Below are 22178 nucleotides of genomic sequence, written 5' to 3' on the forward strand. Positions count from 1 at the left end.
AGTGCCACTATCGTCCAGGGGGCTTACGCCCAGGAAAGCGTGGCTAGGACTGCAGCCCCGGCGTCGCAAGGGACAGCGAGGAGGGGTCCGCGTGTGGCTGGGGGGTGCTCGAGGCGGCCCCTGCGCCCGCCTTCGGAGGTCGTGCTGCCCACGAGGAGACGCGGATGCTGCCGCTGCGTGCCACGCAGGCAGGCGCCCCAGGCGGGAGCGGGAGCGGAGGGCTCTCCTGGAGCAAGATGCAGGCGCGCTGCAGCCTGCGTAGGTAAGGAGGCCCCCGGGGAGGGGAGGGGAGGCGAGAGGACGCGCTGGCTCCGCTGGGCCAACTTTTGCTCCCCCGGGAAAGAGATGAACAAAGTGCGGAAGTTTTTCCGAGGCAGCGGGCGCGCCTTGGCGCTCATCTTCGCCGCCTCCGTCGCCTGGCTGCTCTTCGACATGGCAGCCCTCAAGCTCTCCTCCTTCAGCGAGGGGGGCAGCCGCGTCCTGAAGGAGGAGGTGGTCCGGCAGGAGCGGGAGCGCGCCCCGGACCCTGCCCTGGGGCGAGGGCCGCGCTACCGCGGGGGCAGCCCAGAGGAGGGGGCCGAGGAGGGAGCGGGGGGGTGGCAGGGACCCCCCGGGAAGAGGAGCCCCACCGCAGCCCCCCTGGGGGCCCTGGCGGCAGTGCTCAAGCACAGGCTCCGGCTGCCCAGACCCAGCCCTGGGAAAGCGCACAGCCCCGCAGCTGCCGCGCAGCCCTCGGAGAAGGCGGCCCGGCGGGCGGGGAACGCCACCCACCTCCCTGCCACCCCGCCAGTGCTTCTTCCCAAGGGGGTTCACTCCACTCCAGGGCCGCTGGCACGCAGTGCAGCTCCTGTCAGCAGCCCAGTCGCTCTGCCACAGGCACCCAGGCCCTTCACTCAGGCGTCCAAGGGTGAGGAGGGCTTGCTCAAAGTTGGGTTGGTGGAGAGAAGTTCCCTGGCTGAGTTCAAGCGGGGTGCCCTGCCAGCGGAGAGCTTCCAGGAACTGAGGGTGCCAGCAGACCTGCCGTCCTTTGGGACTGGGGTGGACAGAAGAATCGGACAGGTGACAAGGAGCCTGGATGTACCTGTCGCCAAGCAGGAAGCAGCAGCCGAGCAAGAAGGAGCACCCCCTGGTTCAACAAGTCTAGGGAGGCGGTCCAATGCCTCTGCAAAAGTGGTTCCTCTTGCAGAGAATCAAGTGGTCCTCATTAGCAAGGAGGGAGTCCAAGCGGCCTTGCCAGCAACCCAGACCCCCCAAGCCGATACCAAAGGAAACTTAACACGCAGATCGATGGGACAGAATGTACCACTCGTCGCCAATGACACCCTGACAGTGATTGTGAATGCCACCAAAGTCGCCAGCCTTCGGGCCTCGATCGCAAATGAGAGCCTGGTTGAAGGAGCAGCGCACCAGGTCAGTTTAGCGGTCAAGGCCCAATTAAGGGAAATCAATCAAAATGACAGTGCGATCCATTTAGCAGAAGATATTAGGCGGCACAAAGTGTTAGCCATTGATAGATCACTGGTCCCAAGGGACCCCAAAGCACCAGGACAGTTTGGGCGCCCTGCTGTAGTCCCAGGTGAGAAGCGGGAAGAGGCCAAGAGGAGGTGGAACGAGGGGAACTTCAATGTCTACCTCAGCGACTTAATCCCAGTGGACCGAGCAATTGAAGACACCAGGCCCAGCAGGTAAGATCTGTTTTGTTGCACCTCACTGCGTAGATTTGTAGGCTACCTGCCAAGAACTGTTTATCGATCACATGGATTTTCCTCCCCTTCCCTAAAGTTAGATGTCAATTACCTTGAGTAGCAGCAAATATATTAACATCCTTTTTAAAAAAAGAGGAATGGTGTTTGACCATATTAATTATGATTACTCAGACATATAACAACTTTCCTGTGCATTGAACCCTGCTGTCATCCAGGGGCGTACTACTACTCCCATTTTCAAGGTAAAGTGAACTGTGGTTTGATCAAACTTGCCCAATGGCCCTATAGCTGAGCTGGCAGTTGACCATTCTAGCTCTACAGATCACTGGGATGTTGTCAGGGCCAGTGCAGTGTTGTCAGGGCCAGTGCAGGGCCATGTTGCACAGTAGGTAAGGCACCTCCAAATAATTTTTCATAAGACTTTACAGTTAATTATATGCCATAGCACTATTGTGGTATTCATTTTAAAATTAAAAAAAAAATGATCAGTTGCATTTTTTACATGGGTTAAAAAAGCTAATCTGTATAAAACTGTGCCCTTAAAGGTTAGTACCACGCTCCTCTGAAGTCTGCGCCCTAGGCAGCTGCCTACTTGGCCTAATGATAGCACCAGCCCTGGATGTTGTGAGGCTCTGATGGGTCACAACTGTACACTGCTTCAAGATGCAAAGTTGCACATGTGAATTAACTGCATCTTTAGTACACCCCATTGTCCATAGCAGACTCCTAGTTGATGAGCACTGAAGGGGTAACCTTAGGGACCACTAGATGGTAGTATTATTGCAGTAGCTTCTGGAATATAGTCTACCAGTGTTCTGAGACCAAGAAGATGGGAACCTCTCATTTCTTTTAAGGTTACTGACTTTTCTTACTGGCTCCACACCTGTCTTTAACAGCGGACTTGATACACAATAATGTAACAGGAGAAACTTTGCCTGTTGGGCAGATAAAGTGAGGGGGTAAAGGTTCACCTCCTGAATGTTGGTGTGTCAAGATGTTCTTAAAGACATAGGAGCAGGCCCAGTTAAAAAAGCAGGCTGCTGTGAGGCCTAGTCTCATACAGGTTTGCTCAGAGGTAAGCAGTTTGTTGAAACCAACTTCTGAATAAGAGTACATACAGTGCATTCTTATGCATGTTTACTCATAAGTGAGTACCACTGTGTTCAATTTTGAACTTACTTGAGGTGAATGTGATCAGGATTCAGCCAAATCATGCCCTACTCTGTAGTCTTCTAAACAAAAATGTAGCTTTAAAAAAGTCAGGGGGCTGGGCCTCCCTGTAGTGGGATCGGTTTCTGGGCTCCAGTCTAAAATAGAATTAGGGCCCAGATTGATGCGTGTCTACTTAGAGAGGTAAGGGCCCAGTCCTGCCCAGCTTTCCAGTGCTGATGCAAATGTGCCAACAGGGCATGCACTGAGTCCTGCAGTGGTGGCAGGAGTCACAAAAGCCTCCTCAAGATAAACATTTGTTCCCTTACCTCTGCGCTGTATTGGCACTGGTAAGTTGGATAGAATTGTACCCTAAGAACCATTGAATTCATTGGGACTTACTCCCAAACAACAGCCTGGTCGTAAGTAAGTTTTTACTCAGAAGTAATTTCCACTGATTTCAATAGGTCTTACTCTCTCACAAGTGTGCGCCTAGGATTGACTTCTTACAGTGCGGAAAGTTGTCACTTTTGAGGCAATCAGCCATAGTTACCTGTGGGTTAATAAGTGTATTTAGGATGGTAGTCAAGAGAAAAACAGAATACCTGTAGTAGTCTTGGTACAACTCCCCTACCAGATATTGGAGTATTACTAGGGGCATCAGGATACACAAGGTAATTGGAAAATTGCCCATCAGATTAGGCGTTCTGCATTTTACCACTGAGAAAGATAACATTTGGTGCTGAAGAAAAAAGGTTGTTACTGTATCCTGGGACGAGGAGGCTTTGCTTAGCTCTGAGAGTGCAGTTAGCCATTAAGAAAGCTGCATTCCTGCCGACAGAGCCTTGCTTTTGTAGCAGCTGCCTCTAAAATGAAACAGGCACTTGAAATCAATTGCAGACGTGTTTCAGTGTGTACTAACTGGGATAGGCCCAGCAGGAACTACAAACACTCGGCCCCACTGACGTGGAGCCCTTAATTGTACTCCACATCAGCAAATAGCACACCAAATTCATCACTCTCTGGTTGGTGCTGCTGACTAGGAGTGTATACTTGGAGCATTTATAGTTCTGAAACTGTTTCTTGCAAGCGGCCTAAAGTTTGCCTGGCCATTGCACAGCGTTTATTTCTTTAACATCCTTTAACATTTCTTTAACATTTTTCTTTCACATTTCCCTTTTGGTGCCTGTGAGCATTGAAATACAGCCAGCACAGCCATTGAAGTACAGCCAAATTCCACTGGGATTTTGCTGTACCCAAGGGCAGGTATGGTTAGAATTCAGAGTTGCAAATTCTCCTCCGTTTTTTTCCTAAAACCCCAAGGTCCACCAACTGGTCACAGTTGGCACAGGGGGGGTGGAGCCAATTACTTGATGCACTGCAGGAGCTGTGTGTGTGTGTGTGTCCAAATCTACATCTGAATTACTACAGAGTAGGGACTGTAAATCAGTCTGACGTGGTGGTGGTGGGAGAAGTCTTATTTCTTGTTGCTTCCCTTAAGCAATTGGAAGCAACACTTCCCAATCTACTGCAAATTATCTACAAACTGATCCCAATACATTTTCTGCCCATTCTTTTCCTGGTACAAGGCCCGAACTAAAAGAAACCAGGTACACTTCAAAACAGTTTGCTTGAATCCTAGCTCCTAGTTTGGGGCATGTGGTTTGTGTGAAGTGGCCCCTATGCACAGAATTAGACCACTTGCACACCACAATCAACTCACTTTAAAGTAGGCTTTCAGTGCTATGCAGAATAGTATGGTTCTGTGTATGATAGCCATACAAGTAATGTGTGATGTGCTGGGAGATGAGCAGATTGACAACCCAGTTTTCAGCTGACTGGCACCCAGAGGAGCAGTGACACTAAAATGGCTACAACTGCATCCTATGGGTGCTGCAGCAGCTGTTGGAGTCTCCTCAGGGGGACATTCATTCCCCTGAGTAAGGACGCAGGCCCCGTAATGGGGCTTCGCAAGTTTGTGCTGGCTATTTTGCTGTTGAGAGTGCCAGGCCAGAAGGCCTGACACAGGGTTCTGGGTCCAGCAGAGCAGAGCAGAGCCTCCCTCCCCCCCCCCCACCACCCCAATAAACCTCTCTGCCACCTGGAGGTCTTCCCTTGCTCCAAGCAGTTGGCCTGTGGCTGGCACTGGGCACAGGATTGGGCTCAAAGTGACTGAGTGAACAGGTGCCATCCTGAATGATTAAATGAACTGAGTCTTTGCAATCAACTCCAATGGAAGGTGGTTTCCACTCTGAGTCTGTGGGATGACATTTGATTTTATCATTCAGATGGAATCACTGAGTTTTGTATCTCAGAGATTTCCTTTTCCTTTGCTTTTACAAATGAGCCATTCCAGAGTCTTTGAATTGCTTGTAGTGATGGACAAGTCATCGTCCCCCCTTAGCTCTTTTTGGAATTAGTTTGGAATTTACAAGCTTCCTCAGCAAGCATTTGGAAAAGGCAATCTGTTTTTCCAGAATGCTATCCTGACGTCATATGGCCCATATGCGATGATGGTGACATGTAATGGTGTTATATTCTTCAATAGCCCCTGGGAATCAAGAACTTGCAGTCAGGGGAGGCAAGGGAGGCAGAGCCTCACCTGTCATACTCCAATGAAAATAACTAATACTACTCCTACTAATGATGATGATAATTTTCCACTGATCCATGTTATTTCCATATGATTCCAATCATTTTTTAATAGTCAAAGATCACCAGATGTGTGGAGCTCAGCTGCAAATACAGGGAGAGATGTGGCAGCATAGAGCTCAGTTTTCCCTCTGTTTGTGGCCAGATAGATCCCAGAATGCCTTGCAGCTTCTGGGTAGCACCCTAGAATGCCTTGTGGCACCATAGCAAGTGACCCCACTACAGTACGTCACCACACATCATTGCTGGGAATTGTAGTTTAGTTCCACGTGCCCTGCAACCATCCTACAGCACCAGTCATGGCAGAGAGTTGCCTGAGACTTCACTGCTTCCCACCAATTTCCCTCCCCAGAAAGAGCAAGGGAAGGTTTTAGATCTGGGCAGGGACAGCAACTACACAAAACATTTGTAAGAAACAATCAAGAGAACTGATTCTGCCAGGAGTTCTTTGATAAGATGTTGTAGCCTTCTCAAGATCCAGTTGGAGATATTAAAGCTCAGGGAGTGACAGTCCCCTAAGGCACACATCAAACCATCCTTGAATTGCAAATAGCAGTTGAGAAATGCTTTTCCTTCCACTTTTTGTTCAAGCTGGGAAGACTCCTGACTTGACCCAGCCCTTTGCTTCTTCCTTTTTTGCTATCATGATATATAATAACAAATTCATTGAAATGGGAGACATTTATTATCACCCCCATAGATCTACAGATTTTCTGCTCTTCCTTCTTGATAGGCATAGGGAACCTTGTTGCTTTCCAGGCCATCAACAGCATTCACTATTCACTGGCTAACATGTGGGGAAATGACAAGCTTTTATTTTTACAAATGACAGAAAAAAAGAGTGTTGCAACTATCCTTTTACTAGAGGACATCAGATTCCCAAAGAGATCCCTTTCTAATAAGCATTTGAACATAAAAAGCTTCAACATTAAGTAGAGCCTCAAGAGGAGTTGTGGCTGCTTGTTTTACATGGTTCGAACTTCTTATTCAGGATTTGTACAATTGGGCAAAATGTTATCATGGGCCAGAAAAATCAAAATGCAAACCTCATCTTTTGAACAAGGAGTACAGAGCAGATGAAAGACTGACAGTCCTAAGAGAGAGACTTTTTAAAATGGCATTTTTATCCCACTCCTCCTCTAAGGAGCTTTTCACCACCATCATTTATTATGACAAGAACTAGGTTGCTCCTGAGTTTGATCCAGCGCAGAAAATATTGACATTAGCAAACCTGCCAAAGTTTGCTAGTCAAGAAAAAGTGACCACCCCACAGCTAAAGTAGGTTTTTAGATCCCAAACAGTATTTTACAGCCCAATCCTATGGCTGCTGGTGCTGGGTGTCACAAAAGTGCTGTGAGGCACTTCACCAGCAACAGAGGAGACACAGCGCTGGTGGAGAGGTCCACATCAGTTGTTGCTGGGCTTCTTTGCCAGCAGGACGTCAAAGAAGAGTGCTAGCCGGTGAGTGTCCTGGAAGGGTTTTCGAGGAGGGGGAAGGGAGAGGGGACAGAACTGGGCTTGTGGAGGGCAGATTGGATATGGGAAGGGGGCAGGGACAATGACAGAGGCTGATACCGAATCCTGTCCCCCCTCCCAAGCCACAGAGTTCAACACGGGTCTCTCAGTTCTGCACCAGCTCAGTAACTGGCACAGATCTGGGGAGAAACCCAGATCTGCCTGAGTTCTGCACCGGAATCCTTTGGCAGCTGCTCTGGCCCCACAGGATACTACAGCAGCCATTTCAGCGCTGCAGTGCCATGCAGCGCTAGGGCAGCATAGGATTAGGCTTCCGGGCATTTACTTTAATTGTAACAGTTTTTAGTTTGTTTAACAGTTTCTCTCCCATTTTGTTAGAAGCCCAAAAGGATCCACACTGTAAAATCATATTCAAGTCTAGTGTCAGGGAAATAATGTGGGTGTTGCGTAGTGGCAGGACTGTTCAGGCAGAATCTCCTGCCCTTGTCATTGGTCTATCCCAGTTGTCATTTTGAGACATTTCTTGGCCACAGCCTTCAAGGCAGCTGTGAGATAAGAGAGTGCAACAGAGCGACTGGAACCCACCAAACCCTTCATGGAGGCAAGACTTTATTGTTGCACTTGCTAGACAATGGCTGTAACTGAGACCTTCTTACAGCTTTTTTTCCTGACATCCTGAGTTCTTTAATACCTTATTCAGAAACTAATTTCTTCTGGAATGTCACACTTCTAATTTTCAACCACTAGAGTGCACTAGAAATCCATTTTTTTCCCCTTTCTGGAATAAAATCAGGATTGTTTGTAATCTGTTTCCATACCAAAACTAACTTCCACAGAGCAGTGATATGGCATTAGAAGAATCTTCCAGTGTCCGCTCTCTGACTCCAGCATGAAATTCAACACCAAGAATTAGCAATAGTGGCACCAGAATTTGCAATAGAGGGCAAAGAGGTAGAAAAAGAAATGCAAAGTTTCTCCCCCATGCTATTAAAAATGGAGCCAAAACCCTGCCAAAACTCAAGCCAAATTCATAATGGGCTCACTTACAACTCTTCCCTTCCTTTTCTCACCATTACTTTGCAATGGCTACTATAGAAGCAGAAAGGGTCACCATAGCTTCTGCCATAAAAGAGCTACTTTGGGGCTTCTATGGCAGCATCTTACACACAAGGGACCATAAGAAATGAAATTCCAGTTACTCGTGGTGGCCCTGTAGGAAAGTTAGAAGCCACAAGAACTACATATCCCATCGTTCCTGCTGCTCATGCTCTCTAATGACCATGGAAGTGATACTTTCCACACTTTTTTGCAGTACAGGTTGGGAAATTGGCCTCTTTAATGCATCACTGCTATTTGCAATGTGTTTTTATGCTGCCACTGTCAGCCATTGATTATCACAGTGGAGATGACAAAGGGAAGCTGTCTGTGGCAGTGGAGATCTGGCATGCAAGTTCCCTGGTGGAGATGGGGGCATTCCTGACAGATGGGAATGTCCCTCATTGCATCCTGTAGGCAGGTCAAAACTCAAAGGGTAGAGCTCCCTGTGCATGGGGATCAGGACCCAGATCGTTCCTGCCTCGCACACAGGCTGGTCGCCCTTTAGAGCTCTCCTGCACAGCTCGCCTTTTTTTTCCTCTCCCGGGCCTTCTCCTCCCTCCCCCTCGGGCTTGTCAGCTGGGGCGTCAGGAGGCTTCTTCGGAGCAGGCAGGCACACTCCACTCAGCAGCGCTTCCAGCCTGCCTCCGTACCTTGCCGCTCCAAGGTCCCTGAAGCACGGCACCCCTGCACCCGCCTCCAGGGATACAGCAGCAGCAGCTGTTTTGGCACACCTGTTCCGCGTCTCTCAGAGGTGGTGGCAGGGAAGGGGGGTCTGGGAAGCCATTTTAGGGACCTTGTTTTGTATCTTGGCTCTGGCTGGTACAACTGTTGTGAGACCTGGTCTCGGTGAATTTTGAAAAGGTACCCCCTTTTGTGTCTTGGCTTAGGCTGGTAAATTGTTAGGTGTTTTTTGGCCCCTGGTGCCCCCCAATAAATTCCCCCCCCCCATTTTTAACTGCTAATTTTTTCTGCTGAACTCACTATGTCTTCTGACATGAGTTCTGAGTCCAGCCTGCCTGACCTGGGCACTTCACATATACCCAGATTAGCCAAATCTCTGGCACCCACTCACAAGGCACCCAAGACTCCCGCAGCCCCTTCTTCTATAGGGAGCTCAGACAGAGAACACATTATGCAATGGCTGGAGGGACTTACAGATGCCAGGTTGGCTGCACACAGCTCTGCCGCTCAACCATCTCAGTCCTCCAATGACAGGGGCAAGGGCAAGGCTAAACATCTCAGAACCCCTCCCTGCCCACCCTTAGCCCCACAAGGGTCTGATTTTTCCACCGCCTCAGACTCTGATGTCCCCAGGCGTAAGAAAAGTCTTAACACTCTAAGCCTCGGGGAGCCACGCATGCTACAAAGTCCAAGTGCTCACCAGTCGCTGCCATGGGACATGGGGGCCTTGAACTCAGTTCTTCTGAGGAACACTCCTCTAGAGAAGAAGGAGAATTGTCTGCGGAGGACCAGGGAGGTGCTGACTCCAACATGAATCGCCTTTTTCCAGCAGAATTCCTACCCAGGGTATTGGAGAAGGTAATCAGAGCCTTGATCCTCAATGCATCCACAGATGTTGAATCTGGCTCGGCTGCACTATCCTCCACTTCAGGTCGGCCTCTGTTTCCCCAAGGGCCCCTCCACCAGGCAGAGATCCCTTTCCCTGAGGCCTTTCTTGAAGTGATGGAATCTGAGTGGACAACACCTTTGCATGGCAGGAGGGATGCTAGATTAGTCAACAAATTATACTCCCTCCCCAGAAAGGTTCTTGAGAAAACTAGGACACCTGCCGTTTGATGAACTCTCTAACTCCAACCCTTCTCTTCCTAAGGCTGTCAAGGAATCTCTCAAAAAGATCTCCCTGGCAGTAGCATTCATGGCTGACTCCTCCCTGGACGCTCTCCAGTTCTTGTCCAGGGCCATGGCCTCCAACGTAGTGGCTAGACGCAACCTGCGGCTTTGCTCTTGGGATGCAGATCCTGGTTCGCAAAGCAGGCTAGTAGATACCCTCTTTGTCAGGGGTAAGCTCTTCGGTCAGTCTCTTGAACCTGTTCTGGTGGAAAATAGGGACAAGCAAAAGGTCTTGCCTTCTGCACCCAAAAGTCAGGTAAAATTCAGACCCATCCCGCCTTTTTGCTCCTTTCGTGTCTCAGGCAAATCCAGAGAACAAGCTTGATTCAAGCCTAGGTGGCACAAGAGCAGGTTTCCCCGGAAACAGGGAAAATTCCTCCCTTCTCGGGGCCAATTCACATCCCAGGTCCTCCAAGGACAAATCTGTGTGACGCCACACCTCCTTTCCCCTCAGTTCCAGTCAGTGCCCGGCTTCTGCAATTCGCCCCTCTCTGGCATCAAACCACTATGGATGCCTGGGTTCTGGAAACCATCTCCAGAGGTTACTCTCTAGAATTTCTCAGGAAACCTCAAGACAGGTTCTGGCAGGTCCCCCCTTCCATGGTTCCTGCAAAGCACTCTGCCATGCTGGAAGCCATCAACCACCTCCTCGCCATAGGGGCGGTAGAGGAGGTTCCGATACTGGAAAGGAACTCAGGGGTCTAGTCAGTCTTTTTCCTAGTGCCAAAATGAAATGGAGAGATGCGGGGAATCTAAAATGGCTGAATTTGTTTCTGGTCAAAAGAAAATTCAAGATGGAAACAGTCCAGACCATTTCCTCAGATGGGGAATTTCCTTCAGATGGGAGACTACCTTTCCTCCAGCGACCTATCAGAGGCGTACCTTCATATTCCCATCCTCAGGGAACACTGGTGATACCTGAGGTTCTCCTATGGTTCCTTTCTGCAGTACCATGCTCTCCCTTTTGGGTTGGCCATCTCTCCCAGGGTGTTCACCAAAGTCCTAGTTACCCTGATAGCACACTTCAGGCTACAGGGTCTGCATCATTTTCCTTACCTGGACGACCTCCTGATCAAAGCATCGTCCAGGGATTTAGCTCAGTCGCTCACCACCCTTACAGTACGGTGCCTCAGGCAATATGGGTTTGTTATCAACGAATCCAAGAGCTTCCTGACACCCTCACAAGTACTGGAACATCTGGGTGTTCAGTTCGACACCCAGAGTTTCCAAGCTTTCCTATCACAGGACAGACAACACAAGATTCTTCAATTGCTTCACAAGGTTATGAGGGACACACACACTGAACTATTGTCACTTGCCAGGCTTCAGGGGATGCTAATCTCGTGCCTCCAACTAGTCAACTGGGCATGTTTTCACACTAGGAAACTGCAGCAGTTTCTGTCCCCTTATGCAAAGCTAGTAGAGAGATGGTCACAGATCAGGCTTCAGGTCCCCTTGTTTCTGAAGAGGGACTTGCAATGGTGGATGACCGACAACTGGTTAGCCCAAGGGGTCAGTCTCTACATCTATCGCCAGTCAGTTAAGATGGGGGGCCCATCTGAATGGGAGACTGGTTCAGGGGCGTTGGTCCTCTCAGGAAGCTTCCCTCAGTATCAATCTGCTGGAATTGAGAGCGATCCAGCTAGCTCTTGCCCATTTCGAGCCTCTTGTCCTTCAGGAACACATTCTAGTCAGGACCGACAATATGTCAGCCAGAGCCTACCTGAACCACCAAGGGGGGTCACTGTCAAGGCAACATGAGGGAGGCAAGCCTGATCCTTCAGTGGGCAGAAAGAAATCTTCTATCTCTAAGCGCCCAACACCTAGCGGGAAAGTCAAATGTAGAGGCGGATTGGCTAAGCCAGAGAAGGCTTGCAAAGACAGAATGGAGTCTGCATCCTCAAACCTTCTCGGAAATCACAGCCCACTTCGGCATACCAGTCCTGGATCTGTTCGCCACAAGCAAAAACACCCAAGTGGAAAGAAAGGTTCTTTTCCAGGACGGAGGATCCAAGGGTGGAGGCAGTCAATGCTCTTTCGACCCCTTGGCCAGAGGGTCTTCTTTATGCCTTTCCCCCAGTTCCTCTTCTGGCACAGGTGCTCAGACTAATAAGGCTACACAAGGCGACAGTGGTCCTAGTTGCCCCAGACTGGCCAAGGCAACCCTGGTATCCAGAACTTCAACAGATGTCAGTTCTCCCCCCCTTGGAAAACTCCTCACCAGGCAGATCTTCCTTCCCATGGCCCACTACATCATCCACAGTCACACAGGTTTCATCTGACTGCGTGGAAGTTGAAGGGCTAGAGCTTAAACGCCTAGGTTTCTCTGAGAGGGTCATTTCCACCATGTTATCCTCTAGACTGTCTTCCATGAGAAGGGTTTATAGAACCATGTGGAAGAGGTTTCGTTTGTGGTGTAGAGAAAAGGATCTTGACCCCAGTTCCCCGCCAGTTTCTGTTTTTCTTGACTTCCTACAGGACAGGCTGCAGAAGGGCCTCAAGACTTCCACCCTGCGGTGCCAGGTGGCGGCAATTCAAGGCACTCTGGGAGCAGCAGGCCATCTGTCTCTACTGATGCACCCCCATGTTAAACGTTTTTTAAAGGGGGTGGCTCTTCTTAATCCTCCCACCATTCTTAGGGTACCAACTTGGGACCTTTTCAAAGTTCTTACAGCTCCATCTAGTGCTCCCTTTGAGCCTCTGGCTACAATTCCTTTAAAAATGATCTCCATAAAGACTGCCTTCCTTGTGGCTATCACGTCTGCTAGTAGAGGAACTGGGAGCCCTGTCTATTCATCCCAAACTCTATGTCTTTCACAAGGACAGTGTGGTTCTCCGAACTGACCTGTCTTTCTTGCCCAAAGTCAATTCGATTTTCCACCGGTAACAAGAACAGTCCTGCCGTCCTGCCATAGCCTACCAGGGTAGGACACTAGGAGGGGAAAGTCTCTTCCGTAACTCTGGCTAGGTGATTGAGAACATGCATTTCTCTGGCCTTTGAAGCTTTGGGACTCCAACCTCCTGAAGGGATTCTAGTCCATTCGTTGATGGAGGCAGCCACTTTGGCCGCCTTCAATGGCATTCCTCCTTGTCTGAGATCTGTAGAGCAGCCACTTGGTCATCACCTCATACCTTTCTGAAGCACTATAAAGTTAACTCTCACACCTCCGTGGATGCTGCCTTTGGACGTAAAGTCCTCCAAAAGGTGCTTAAGGTTTAAGGTGTTCTGTCTCTGATCCCGCCCAACTCAGGGATTACTGCTCAGGGAGATCCCATCTGTCAGGAATGCCCCCATCTCCACCAGGGAAATCAGGAGTTTATGGCTTACCTTGGTAAGTCCTGTTCCTGGTGGAGACGGGGCATTCCGTCCTCCCGTTTTTCTATTCTCGTTGGACTTGGCACCTTTCTGGTCCAGTTTGAGGTATGAACACACAATGAGGGGTTAGTCTTTGCTTGTTTGGGGTCTACTGCACTCTCGTTTTTCTATCCTTGGTGTCTCTTCACCGTTTTTTGTCTGAAGTTGACCTTTTCCACATTATGAAGTTGTTTTTTCTGAGGACTGTGGCTCGGCTATTAGTCTGGGTCCTGGTCCCCGCACACAGGCAGCTCCACCCTTTGGGTTTTGACCTGCCTACAGGATGCGACGAGGGACATTCCCATCTGTCTGGAATGCCCCCTGTCTCCACCAGAAACAGGACTTACCAAGGTAAGTCATAAACTCCTGATATCAATGTCACAAGTGAATATCTTTTCCATCATATTCTTGGACCTATTCGTCTCTGCTAGAGAAGGCCTCCTATTATTTAGATGTGTGTCTTTTCTATTTAGGGGTGACAAATTGCATTTCAATAATATCTAAAGATTGTTCTCTACAGCTGATTTTCATATGCTGCAGAATCCACGACTTCTGCCCAACCGTATTTTTCACTTCTGCTGACTTCCAGTTCATTATAGCACACTGCAGCTGCCAAGCCCTGTTAAAAAAGTTATCCCTCTGGAAAAATAATTTCTGCCTTGCCATTCCAGGACTGTACTGGCCCACCCGGCTTGTTTCGAGAAGCAGGAACTGTCTTAAACACAAAAACCACAGCGCAAGCCACAGCTTGGATTTTTTAATAGCAAATGCTGGTAGTGGTTCCCAAAGTATGAGCTGTGGTTCCCTGGAGAGCTGTGGAAGCCAGCCAGGGGAGCTGTGAATTCTTCATGAAAAATCTACTGCCCTATACAGTGTATAGGATTGTAGCCATAATGGGGAGCCACGGCCAATGACCCAGTATGTCAAGGCAGCTCAGTTGAAAAAGTTCGGGAACCACTGGGCTAGGGATTAGTCTCTGCCAGGTTCCAGGAACAAGTCAGTGTCTCATATGAGGTACTTATCTACTGAAAGAGACTCCCATATACAGCTTTGCCTTTTGTATTGTTTAGACCCTGCCCAGACAATGAAGCCACTTTTCCGTTCCTTAAGGCCAAATTTTAATGTTATGTGGAAAGCGTAATGTAAACGTATAAGACAGAGAGAGAGTTTGTAAATAGTAAGCCAGAGAGGTGAAACTATAGGGGAATTAGGAGGATTAGGACTGAGGAGTAAGGGGGTTAGGACTTTGCCCCTGCCATGATTCCAACCTATTTTAGGGCCCAATCCTATCCAATTTTCCAGTGCTGATGTTGCTGTGCCAATGCGGCATGCACAGCTTCCTGTGTTGGGTAGGCAGTCTCAGAGGCCTCCTCAAGGTATGGGAACATTTGTTGCAGCTGCACTGGTGCTGGAAAAGTTGGATAGGATTGGCCCCTTAGTTGTCAAAAGACCACTTCCATTGGCTTTCAGTGGAAGGGTTTAAAAAAAATAAATTAAAATAGCATTCATGGGTTAGGGATACAATCAGAATCAGAACTGCAGCAGGGGGCCCTAACATTTACTGTTTATCTGTGTTGTCACTGCAGATGTTCAGATCTTCTTGTTCACAATGACCTTCCCACCACCAGCATCATCATGTGTTTTGTGGATGAAGTCTGGTCCACTCTCCTCCGCTCTGTTCACAGTGTTCTCAATCGATCCCCTCCACAGTATATTAAAGAGGTCATTTTGGTGGATGATTTCAGCGCAAAAGGTAGGATAAAGCTTTCCCTCCAAAGTTGCCTGAGAATTAAAATGTAGACAATTTGCTTGAAAAAAACAAAACTAAACAAAATTTCTAGTTGCTTCCATGATAGTACAAGTGGTCCTTGCAGTATTCCGGTCATATTCTATTGCTTTGAACTTCCCTGAGATCTTATGTTTCATAGGATCTCTATGTGGCATTTTTCCTACATAGATGGAGGTTGTTACCTCTATGTAGGGGTTCCTGTGTAGGCATTCTGGGTACTGTGAGAATTGATTTTTACATGGGGACTTGAGCCAAGATGGCCGCCGGTGCAGCTGCTCCTTCTAAGTGCTCAGGCTTTTAATTTACAAATATTGTTTTATCCTTATATTCCCGTTACTCCCCCATTCGTTTATTTAAAGTTTATCTTTCTTCATGAGCTGAGTGAGATATTGAGAAGTTTTACAGCACAGTAAAAGTTCCTGAAGGGCATTATGTCGTCAGCTTCTTCAAAGAAAAGGCCGACAGTGCCGACAAAGAAAAGACAGAGAACCAGCCCGGCGACGAGTGGGACTGATAAGAAAGGTGCCAAAAGGAAAAAGAAGAATCTAAATAATGCGGTAAAGACCTCTCCTTCTATTGAGCCCTTTCTTTCACAGACTGTTACATTCCCCGCCCCCAAACCTTAAACAACAGTCTGAGGCTGCAAATGTTACCCCTCTCTGTTCTTCCTCTTTGGATTTATCAGCAGTATGTTTATCTGCCCCCGATAAGGAAGAAATTACCCAGAACACAGCTTCTGAGCTGCTAGGTGGAATTCAGACAAGCTTGGATGCCAGCATATCTTCTGTGGCGAAATTAAAAACATTGGGAGATGCCTGTTTAACTTCCGCTCAGACCCTTCTAACAATCTACGAACGTTTTAACATATTAGAAGGACAACTGCAAATTGTTTTACAGGCATTGCAGCGGTTGGAAAACAAAATCCAAACTGGCAGCAATTTTCATCCATGCCAGACCAGCTCCCTCTCAGCGCCACCCTCTCCTTTAAGAGTGAAGCCCAATAACAACTCACAACATGAGAGGGGAAGTTTAATTACTACTGCTTGCAATACACGTCTGAGATCAATTCCCTCTGCTGTAGTTCTTAATATTCCTTATGGAGATGCTTTTCTGTGGTCTTCTAAACCCAGGACGGTTAAGGCTCTATCTCAACTGTTGAAGGTACAAGTGGATTTGTCTGCACTGAAGGAATTCTTCTTTTTGCCCTCCAGGAACTATACTAAAAGGCTCTATTTGGCTTTTAATTCAGAAGCAGTACCTAACCTTATTTTTAACGCTAGAATACATTTTCGGAATTTTAACATAATTATTCAGAAAACTTTTTTACAGGTTGGAAGCCAAACGCTTTTTAAATTTAATTCTCATAAGCCGCCTATTTTAACTAAGGGACTGTCTTCTAGTTCTAGAATTAATGTCTCTTCTAGAACTCCCTCGAGTAGCACAGCGCATGGTATCAATCGAATCCCTCTGGTGGTGGACCCTGTGGGTGCAGGTTCCATGCTCACGAAGTCTCAGCACATGGAGACTTCCTTCTGCCTCCAGTCGGACTTTCCGAATCACCCCCCTTCTGATGTTTCAAGAATGTTCCCCTGGGATGATCCTCTTCTAGTTCCAAATTCATCACTTTTAATTAAACCTCTGATGCCTAGCATAGCTGAAAGGCCACTTTTTATGCCTCCTTTGTCCAATCCAATCTCCGAACAATCGACCAATCCTTGGGCCCAAATCTACAATCAGAGAAGATCAGTGCGTATTCTACTAGAATTGGTTTGGAAAACTCGCATACTAATACGCCCTGGGAGCTTGAGATACAGCAGAGTGAGCATCCCCTTTCCTCGGAGACTACTGTGTGTCAGTCTTTGCCAATTGTAACACCTTTGCCCATACTTGACTTGGACGCTTGTCCCAAGGCATCTTTTCATCGATCTCCACCCAAACAACCTTCTTGCCCAACTCTTTTAGTGCAGAAGGAAGTACTTGGCGATTTTAACTCGTCTATTCAGAAGTTAGATTCAGCTGGAAGTTGTCTTGACTTAGCAACAACCAACTCCGGCTGGCCTCTCAATTGTCCTGCTACGCCCCTGGCGAACTCTCACTCTTCTCAACTGTGACTAAGGCAACTTTCGACTGACAGCTATCCCTTTCATAGCCTTGCTGTTGCTACACATTTATCTAACCAGGTAAAGTTGGTCTCATGGAACATTGCAGGTTGGAAACGAAAGAGTCTTGATAAGGAATTCCTAGCCTATTTAACATCTTTTGACATCATACTCCTGCAAGAAACGTGGGCAACGGAACCAATCCTTCTTGGCGATTACCAAACTTTCCATCTGCCAGCCTATAGACTTAATAAGATGGGCCGCGCTCAAGCGGGCTTGGCAACATTAATTAACCCGCTCTTGTCAGCGACCCTTGTGGAGGCATCAAAAAATCTATGCAACTTATTAATCATCAAATTGGATATTCAACAGCGGACATTTCTGGTTTTTAACGTCTATTTACCCCCCTGCCAAAACAGCTCACAGCGGGAGCAAGCTTGGAATTTTCTTTCCGAACAATGCAACGTGGCATGCAGTATTTATCCCAACGCTACAGTAATCCTTGGTGCAGATTTCAACTCATGAGTTGGGGACGGTATTGAGCTCTTTCACAAGATGGCCTGTGAGGACTGCGAACCTTTTATCTCTACCCATGGACATTAAGTGAGATTTTCCAAAGATATCTGTTTCAATGATGCCGGGATTTCTCTGGCAAACTTTAGCCTTCAGTTTAATTTGATTTGACTTAATGGATTGTGCAATTTTTCAGGGGCTTCGGAATTTACTCATGTTTCACCAGCAGGTACTAGTGTCATCGATTATGTTTTAATTTCGGCTTCTTTTTTGCCTTTTGTTTCCATCTTTAAAGTCGATGACTTTAAACTGAGTGATCATTTGCCCCTATGTACTTTTTTTAACATAGACTTACCTCACATAGCTCCTCCATTGCGTGCTAGGGATAGTCTCACCTGTTTAGCAAAAATTAGATGAAACAATTCCGCCCTCTCTGAAATCCAGTCATTATTGAATAACTCATGTGGTAAGATCTTGAGGGAACGTGTCCTGACCCTAACAGAGCCTGAATCTATAGTATCTGCCTTTGAATCTCTAATGAACCATATTTTTGTAAATGTTGCTAATCCAACGGTCAAGGCCAAAGGCAGGACTAGTAATGACTATTCAGGATGGTATGATCAGGACTGCAAAAGAGCTAAGTCTTATGCTAGGGAGTGTTTTGGAAACTTTAGAGCTAGCAATTCCAAGGAAGATTTGAAAATCTATTTTACAGCTATTGCTTCCCTGAAGGATTTGACCCAGTCCAAGCGGCATGAGTTCATTAAAAAGTCCTGGGATAGACTGATTCAAGTTACTGCTAGTAACAACCATAAGGCATTTTGGGACATTGTCTCTAGATCTTCCAATGAAGGTACGGGCAAATTTAATCTAATTTCTAGCCATTCTTGGCGCCACCATTTCTCAGACTTGTTTTTTGATCCGGCAGTTGTCGGTAGTGGGGACCCAGAGATTTCTTTCTCTAATTTTGAGGCTTGGCCTGACGTGTCTGAAGGGGAAATTCTTGATTTAATTGTAGCTCTAAAGCCGGGCAAGGCCCTGGGGCCTGATGCCATTCCTACCAACTGGCTCAAAGAAGATCCTTCATTCTGGACGTCCATTCTGGCCCCGCTCTTTTCAGCCATCAATGCTTCTGGTCGATTTCCCAAAGTCTGGCTTAAAGCCATAGTGATCCCCATTTTTAAAAAAGGTGATCCCTGCAAGCCGGACAATTTTAGACCCATCAGCTTAATTTCTGTAATTGGTAAGCTGTACGCAAAACTTCTCCTTCAGCGCCTTAATCAATGGATTACCCATTCTAACATCTTGGGAATAGAACAAATAGGCTTTAGACAGGGGAAATCCACCCTGGATCATGCCCTCATTCTCCAACATTTAGCGCACAAATATTCCACCCAAATGAAATCAAAACTCTTTGTTGCATTTTTAGACCTCAAAGGGGCTTTTGATAATGTGAGCAGAAATCTTTTATGGATAAAACTAGCTCGTATGGGGCTAGATCCTAAACTGCTTGCTCTTATCCGGGGTTTATATTCAAATACAACTGCCCAAGTTAGATACTCCCCGAGAGGTAATTGCACTGATGAATTTCTCACCAACAGGGGGGTGAAGCAGGGTTGTGTGTTGGCTCCTACACTGTTTAATCTCTTTTTAAACGACCTGGCTCCTGCTCTAGCCACTGTTGACGGTCACCCTCCTAGATTGAGGAACTTGCAGGTCCCAATTTTATTATATGCTGATGATGCGGTTATTTTATCTCGTTCAAGCTTGGGGTTGAAACGCTTGATTAGGAAGTGTGTTGAATTCTTTTGCTCTAATGAGTTACAAATAAATTATACCAAGTCAAAAATTGTGGTTTTTGAAAGGTCCTGGAGACCAAGAGAGTGGAGATTTAATGGACAAACTGTAGAACAGGTTAGGACATTCAAATACCTGGGCATTCTTTTTTCGCATAATTTAGCATGGACGTGCCATCGTTATATGGCTCGCTCCCTTGCCAAAGCCTCTTCGCAAGCCATTGTTAAATTTTTCCATAGCAAAGGTGGCTCGTATATTCCAGCGGCACTGAAGGTCTTTAATGCGAAATGCTCCCCCCAACTTCTATACGGGGTGCCACTCTGGATCCAATCGTTTAATAGCTCACTGGAGCAGATTCAGTCAGTCTTTTTAAGAAGCATACTAGGTTTGCCCCGGTGTGTTTCTTATGAGGTGCTCTGTATAGAATCAGGTCAAATCCAACTTGAAACTCTGGCGTGGATTAGAGCGACTAAATATTGGCTTAAAATTCTCTACAACACTGATTCCAACACTCTTCTATTCCATCTTCTTGATGACCCTTACTTTACAGATAAATTTTGGAGTACAAAAATAAAACAACTGGGAGTCGAGCCTGATTTACTTGGCCAGTTGTCACAAGACGAGGCATTTAGGCTCATCAAAGAGAGACTCCTGGATATTCATACTTCCAGTATTTTATCTGCTGCCAACAAAGTCTGCTCACCATTACACTTTCATTTACCGGTCAGAGTAGGGGAAATTCTCAACTATTTATACACCTTGGAATGTCCAAAAACTAGAAGGGCCTTTTCTATGGCCCGTAGTAATTCCATTCCATCTGCTGTCCTTTCGGGCAGATTCAATGGTACTCCTCCACATGAGAGAATTTGTCCATGTTCTCAGCGTGCTGTAGAAACTTTAGTCCATCTTCTTTTCCATTGTCCGCTTCATTATGAGGCCAGGAGGAAATGTCCAGCTCTCCAACCCTATCTCAATTTTTTCTTGGAGGATTCTGCTATATTGCAAGCCTTATTAGCTTCCACTGACCCTAACACCATTTCCCAGATAGCCACATTTATCTCGCAAATTGTGGCATCTAATCTGAAGCGTGCCCCCATTTCTTTGAAGTCTCTGAATTTCGGGAGTTAATTGCAAGTTGGTGTGTTATGTTATAAGCAAACATTTTTTTTATTAGCTGTATGAAAGTGTTTAATGATCTTTTAACTGTATGCCAATAAAGGTACTGAAACTGAAACTGAACTGATTTTTACATGCATCCATACTGTCTCACCTGCCTGGTCCCACATTTTAAAAACAGTGTGCACTCATGCTCTGTGAACCTGCTTGCCCCTTGTCACTCCTTGTCCCTTACCATGCTTCCCCTCCTTTCCTGGTAAGTCTTCCTAATTGAGTTTGTTAGACAAAGCACCCCCTCCATACAATTAGGGTGACTTACAAGGAAAGGTGAAGAAGGAAGGGAAAAGGCCAGGGTGTGCATGCACACACATCTTAATGCATGGGGCCAAGTAGGTGATGAAACTGTGATCTGAATTGACCCTAACAATGTAAAGATCAAGGATCGGTTGCACTCAGTGTTGGTTGCTTCAGATGGGCTCTCCTGTATGGTCAACTGCAAGCGAGCAAAAAGTACAAGCAGTTGAATTTTACTGTCACCTAGAATGTCTCCTGTTAGCTTGACAGAAGCTGCCTCCTTGCAGTGTCATTGTGGATGAAGTTTAAGAGACACACTGATTGCCCTTTTCATGTTATAGGGATGTTGTTAACTTAGGATGGGTTATTAAAAGACATAAAATATGTCAATTAATACAGAAAAAGGATAATTTTGTATAATCAGCATTCTAATAGGTTCAATTCACATGAAATTAAAGTAATCTGGGGGAGGGGTGGAGATGAGAGCTGAGATCAATCCACAGACCCTGGCCCTTGTTGGCCACTAGAAGAAGGTAACTTCCTGCCAATGGCGTAGCTAGAGGGGAGGCAGGGCACTAAGTTTTGCAGGGAGCCTCCCCGTAGCGTGCAAGTGGCCCCTCCCCCTCCCCTTGGGAGCCATTCGCTTCCTTTTAGCCTCACCACAGCATGCAAGCAACTCCTCCCCTCCCCTTCGGAGCCATTTGGGCGGGAAGGGGCAAAGTCGAGGCAAATGACTCCCAAGGGGAGGGGCCGCTTGCACATTGCGGGGAGGCTCCCTGCAAAACTTAGTGCTACGCCCCCCCTCTAGCTACACCAGTGCTTCCTGCCATTTTCCAGAAGCAAAACAGTGGCTCAGGATGGGTTGGTTGTTCTCATTCCCTCATTAAGAGATGTTGAAGAAGCCCGGATCTTTATATTTCTTTTACTTACTCTCTTTTGATTCAGCATACCTCAAGGATACACTAGACCAATACATGGCACAGTTTCCCAAAGTCCGTGTTCTCCATCTCAAAGAAAGGCATGGTTTGATACGAGCTAGACTTGCTGGTGCACAGATTGCAAAAGGTAAGCAGAGTGATGGCTTATTGTCAGAAAGGTCTCAGATATTTGTATGCTATTAACTGTTCATAATAAAGTGTGTGGGATCTGGGATTAGAATATGATTAAAATATAATTAATACAGTCAGCCTACAGCTTACATTTGATAGACTTGTGCACATTCAAGTATACAAGCTCACCCCCCTAAAAGACAAACAGTTTAGTTAGTGCAAGCCCTATACCCA

General features: G+C 47.0%; 1 protein-coding gene across 1 annotated transcript in view; it reads left to right on the forward strand.

Annotated features, from left to right (window-relative positions):
* The first annotated feature begins 345 nt into the window (after nucleotides 1-345).
* The window catches only part of GALNT5 (polypeptide N-acetylgalactosaminyltransferase 5), a 42943-nt gene continuing 21110 nt past the window's right edge, over nucleotides 346-22178 (forward strand). Inside the window, exons 1-3 of the mRNA XM_066621554.1 lie at nucleotides 346-1685; nucleotides 14874-15040; nucleotides 21841-21960. Coding sequence (XP_066477651.1) covers nucleotides 346-1685; nucleotides 14874-15040; nucleotides 21841-21960 — 1627 coding nt within the window. The remainder of the gene's footprint in view (nucleotides 1686-14873; nucleotides 15041-21840; nucleotides 21961-22178) is intronic.

Source organism: Tiliqua scincoides, chromosome 1 (assembly GCF_035046505.1).
Source record: "Tiliqua scincoides isolate rTilSci1 chromosome 1, rTilSci1.hap2, whole genome shotgun sequence".
Lineage (NCBI taxonomy): Eukaryota > Metazoa > Chordata > Lepidosauria > Squamata > Scincidae > Tiliqua > Tiliqua scincoides.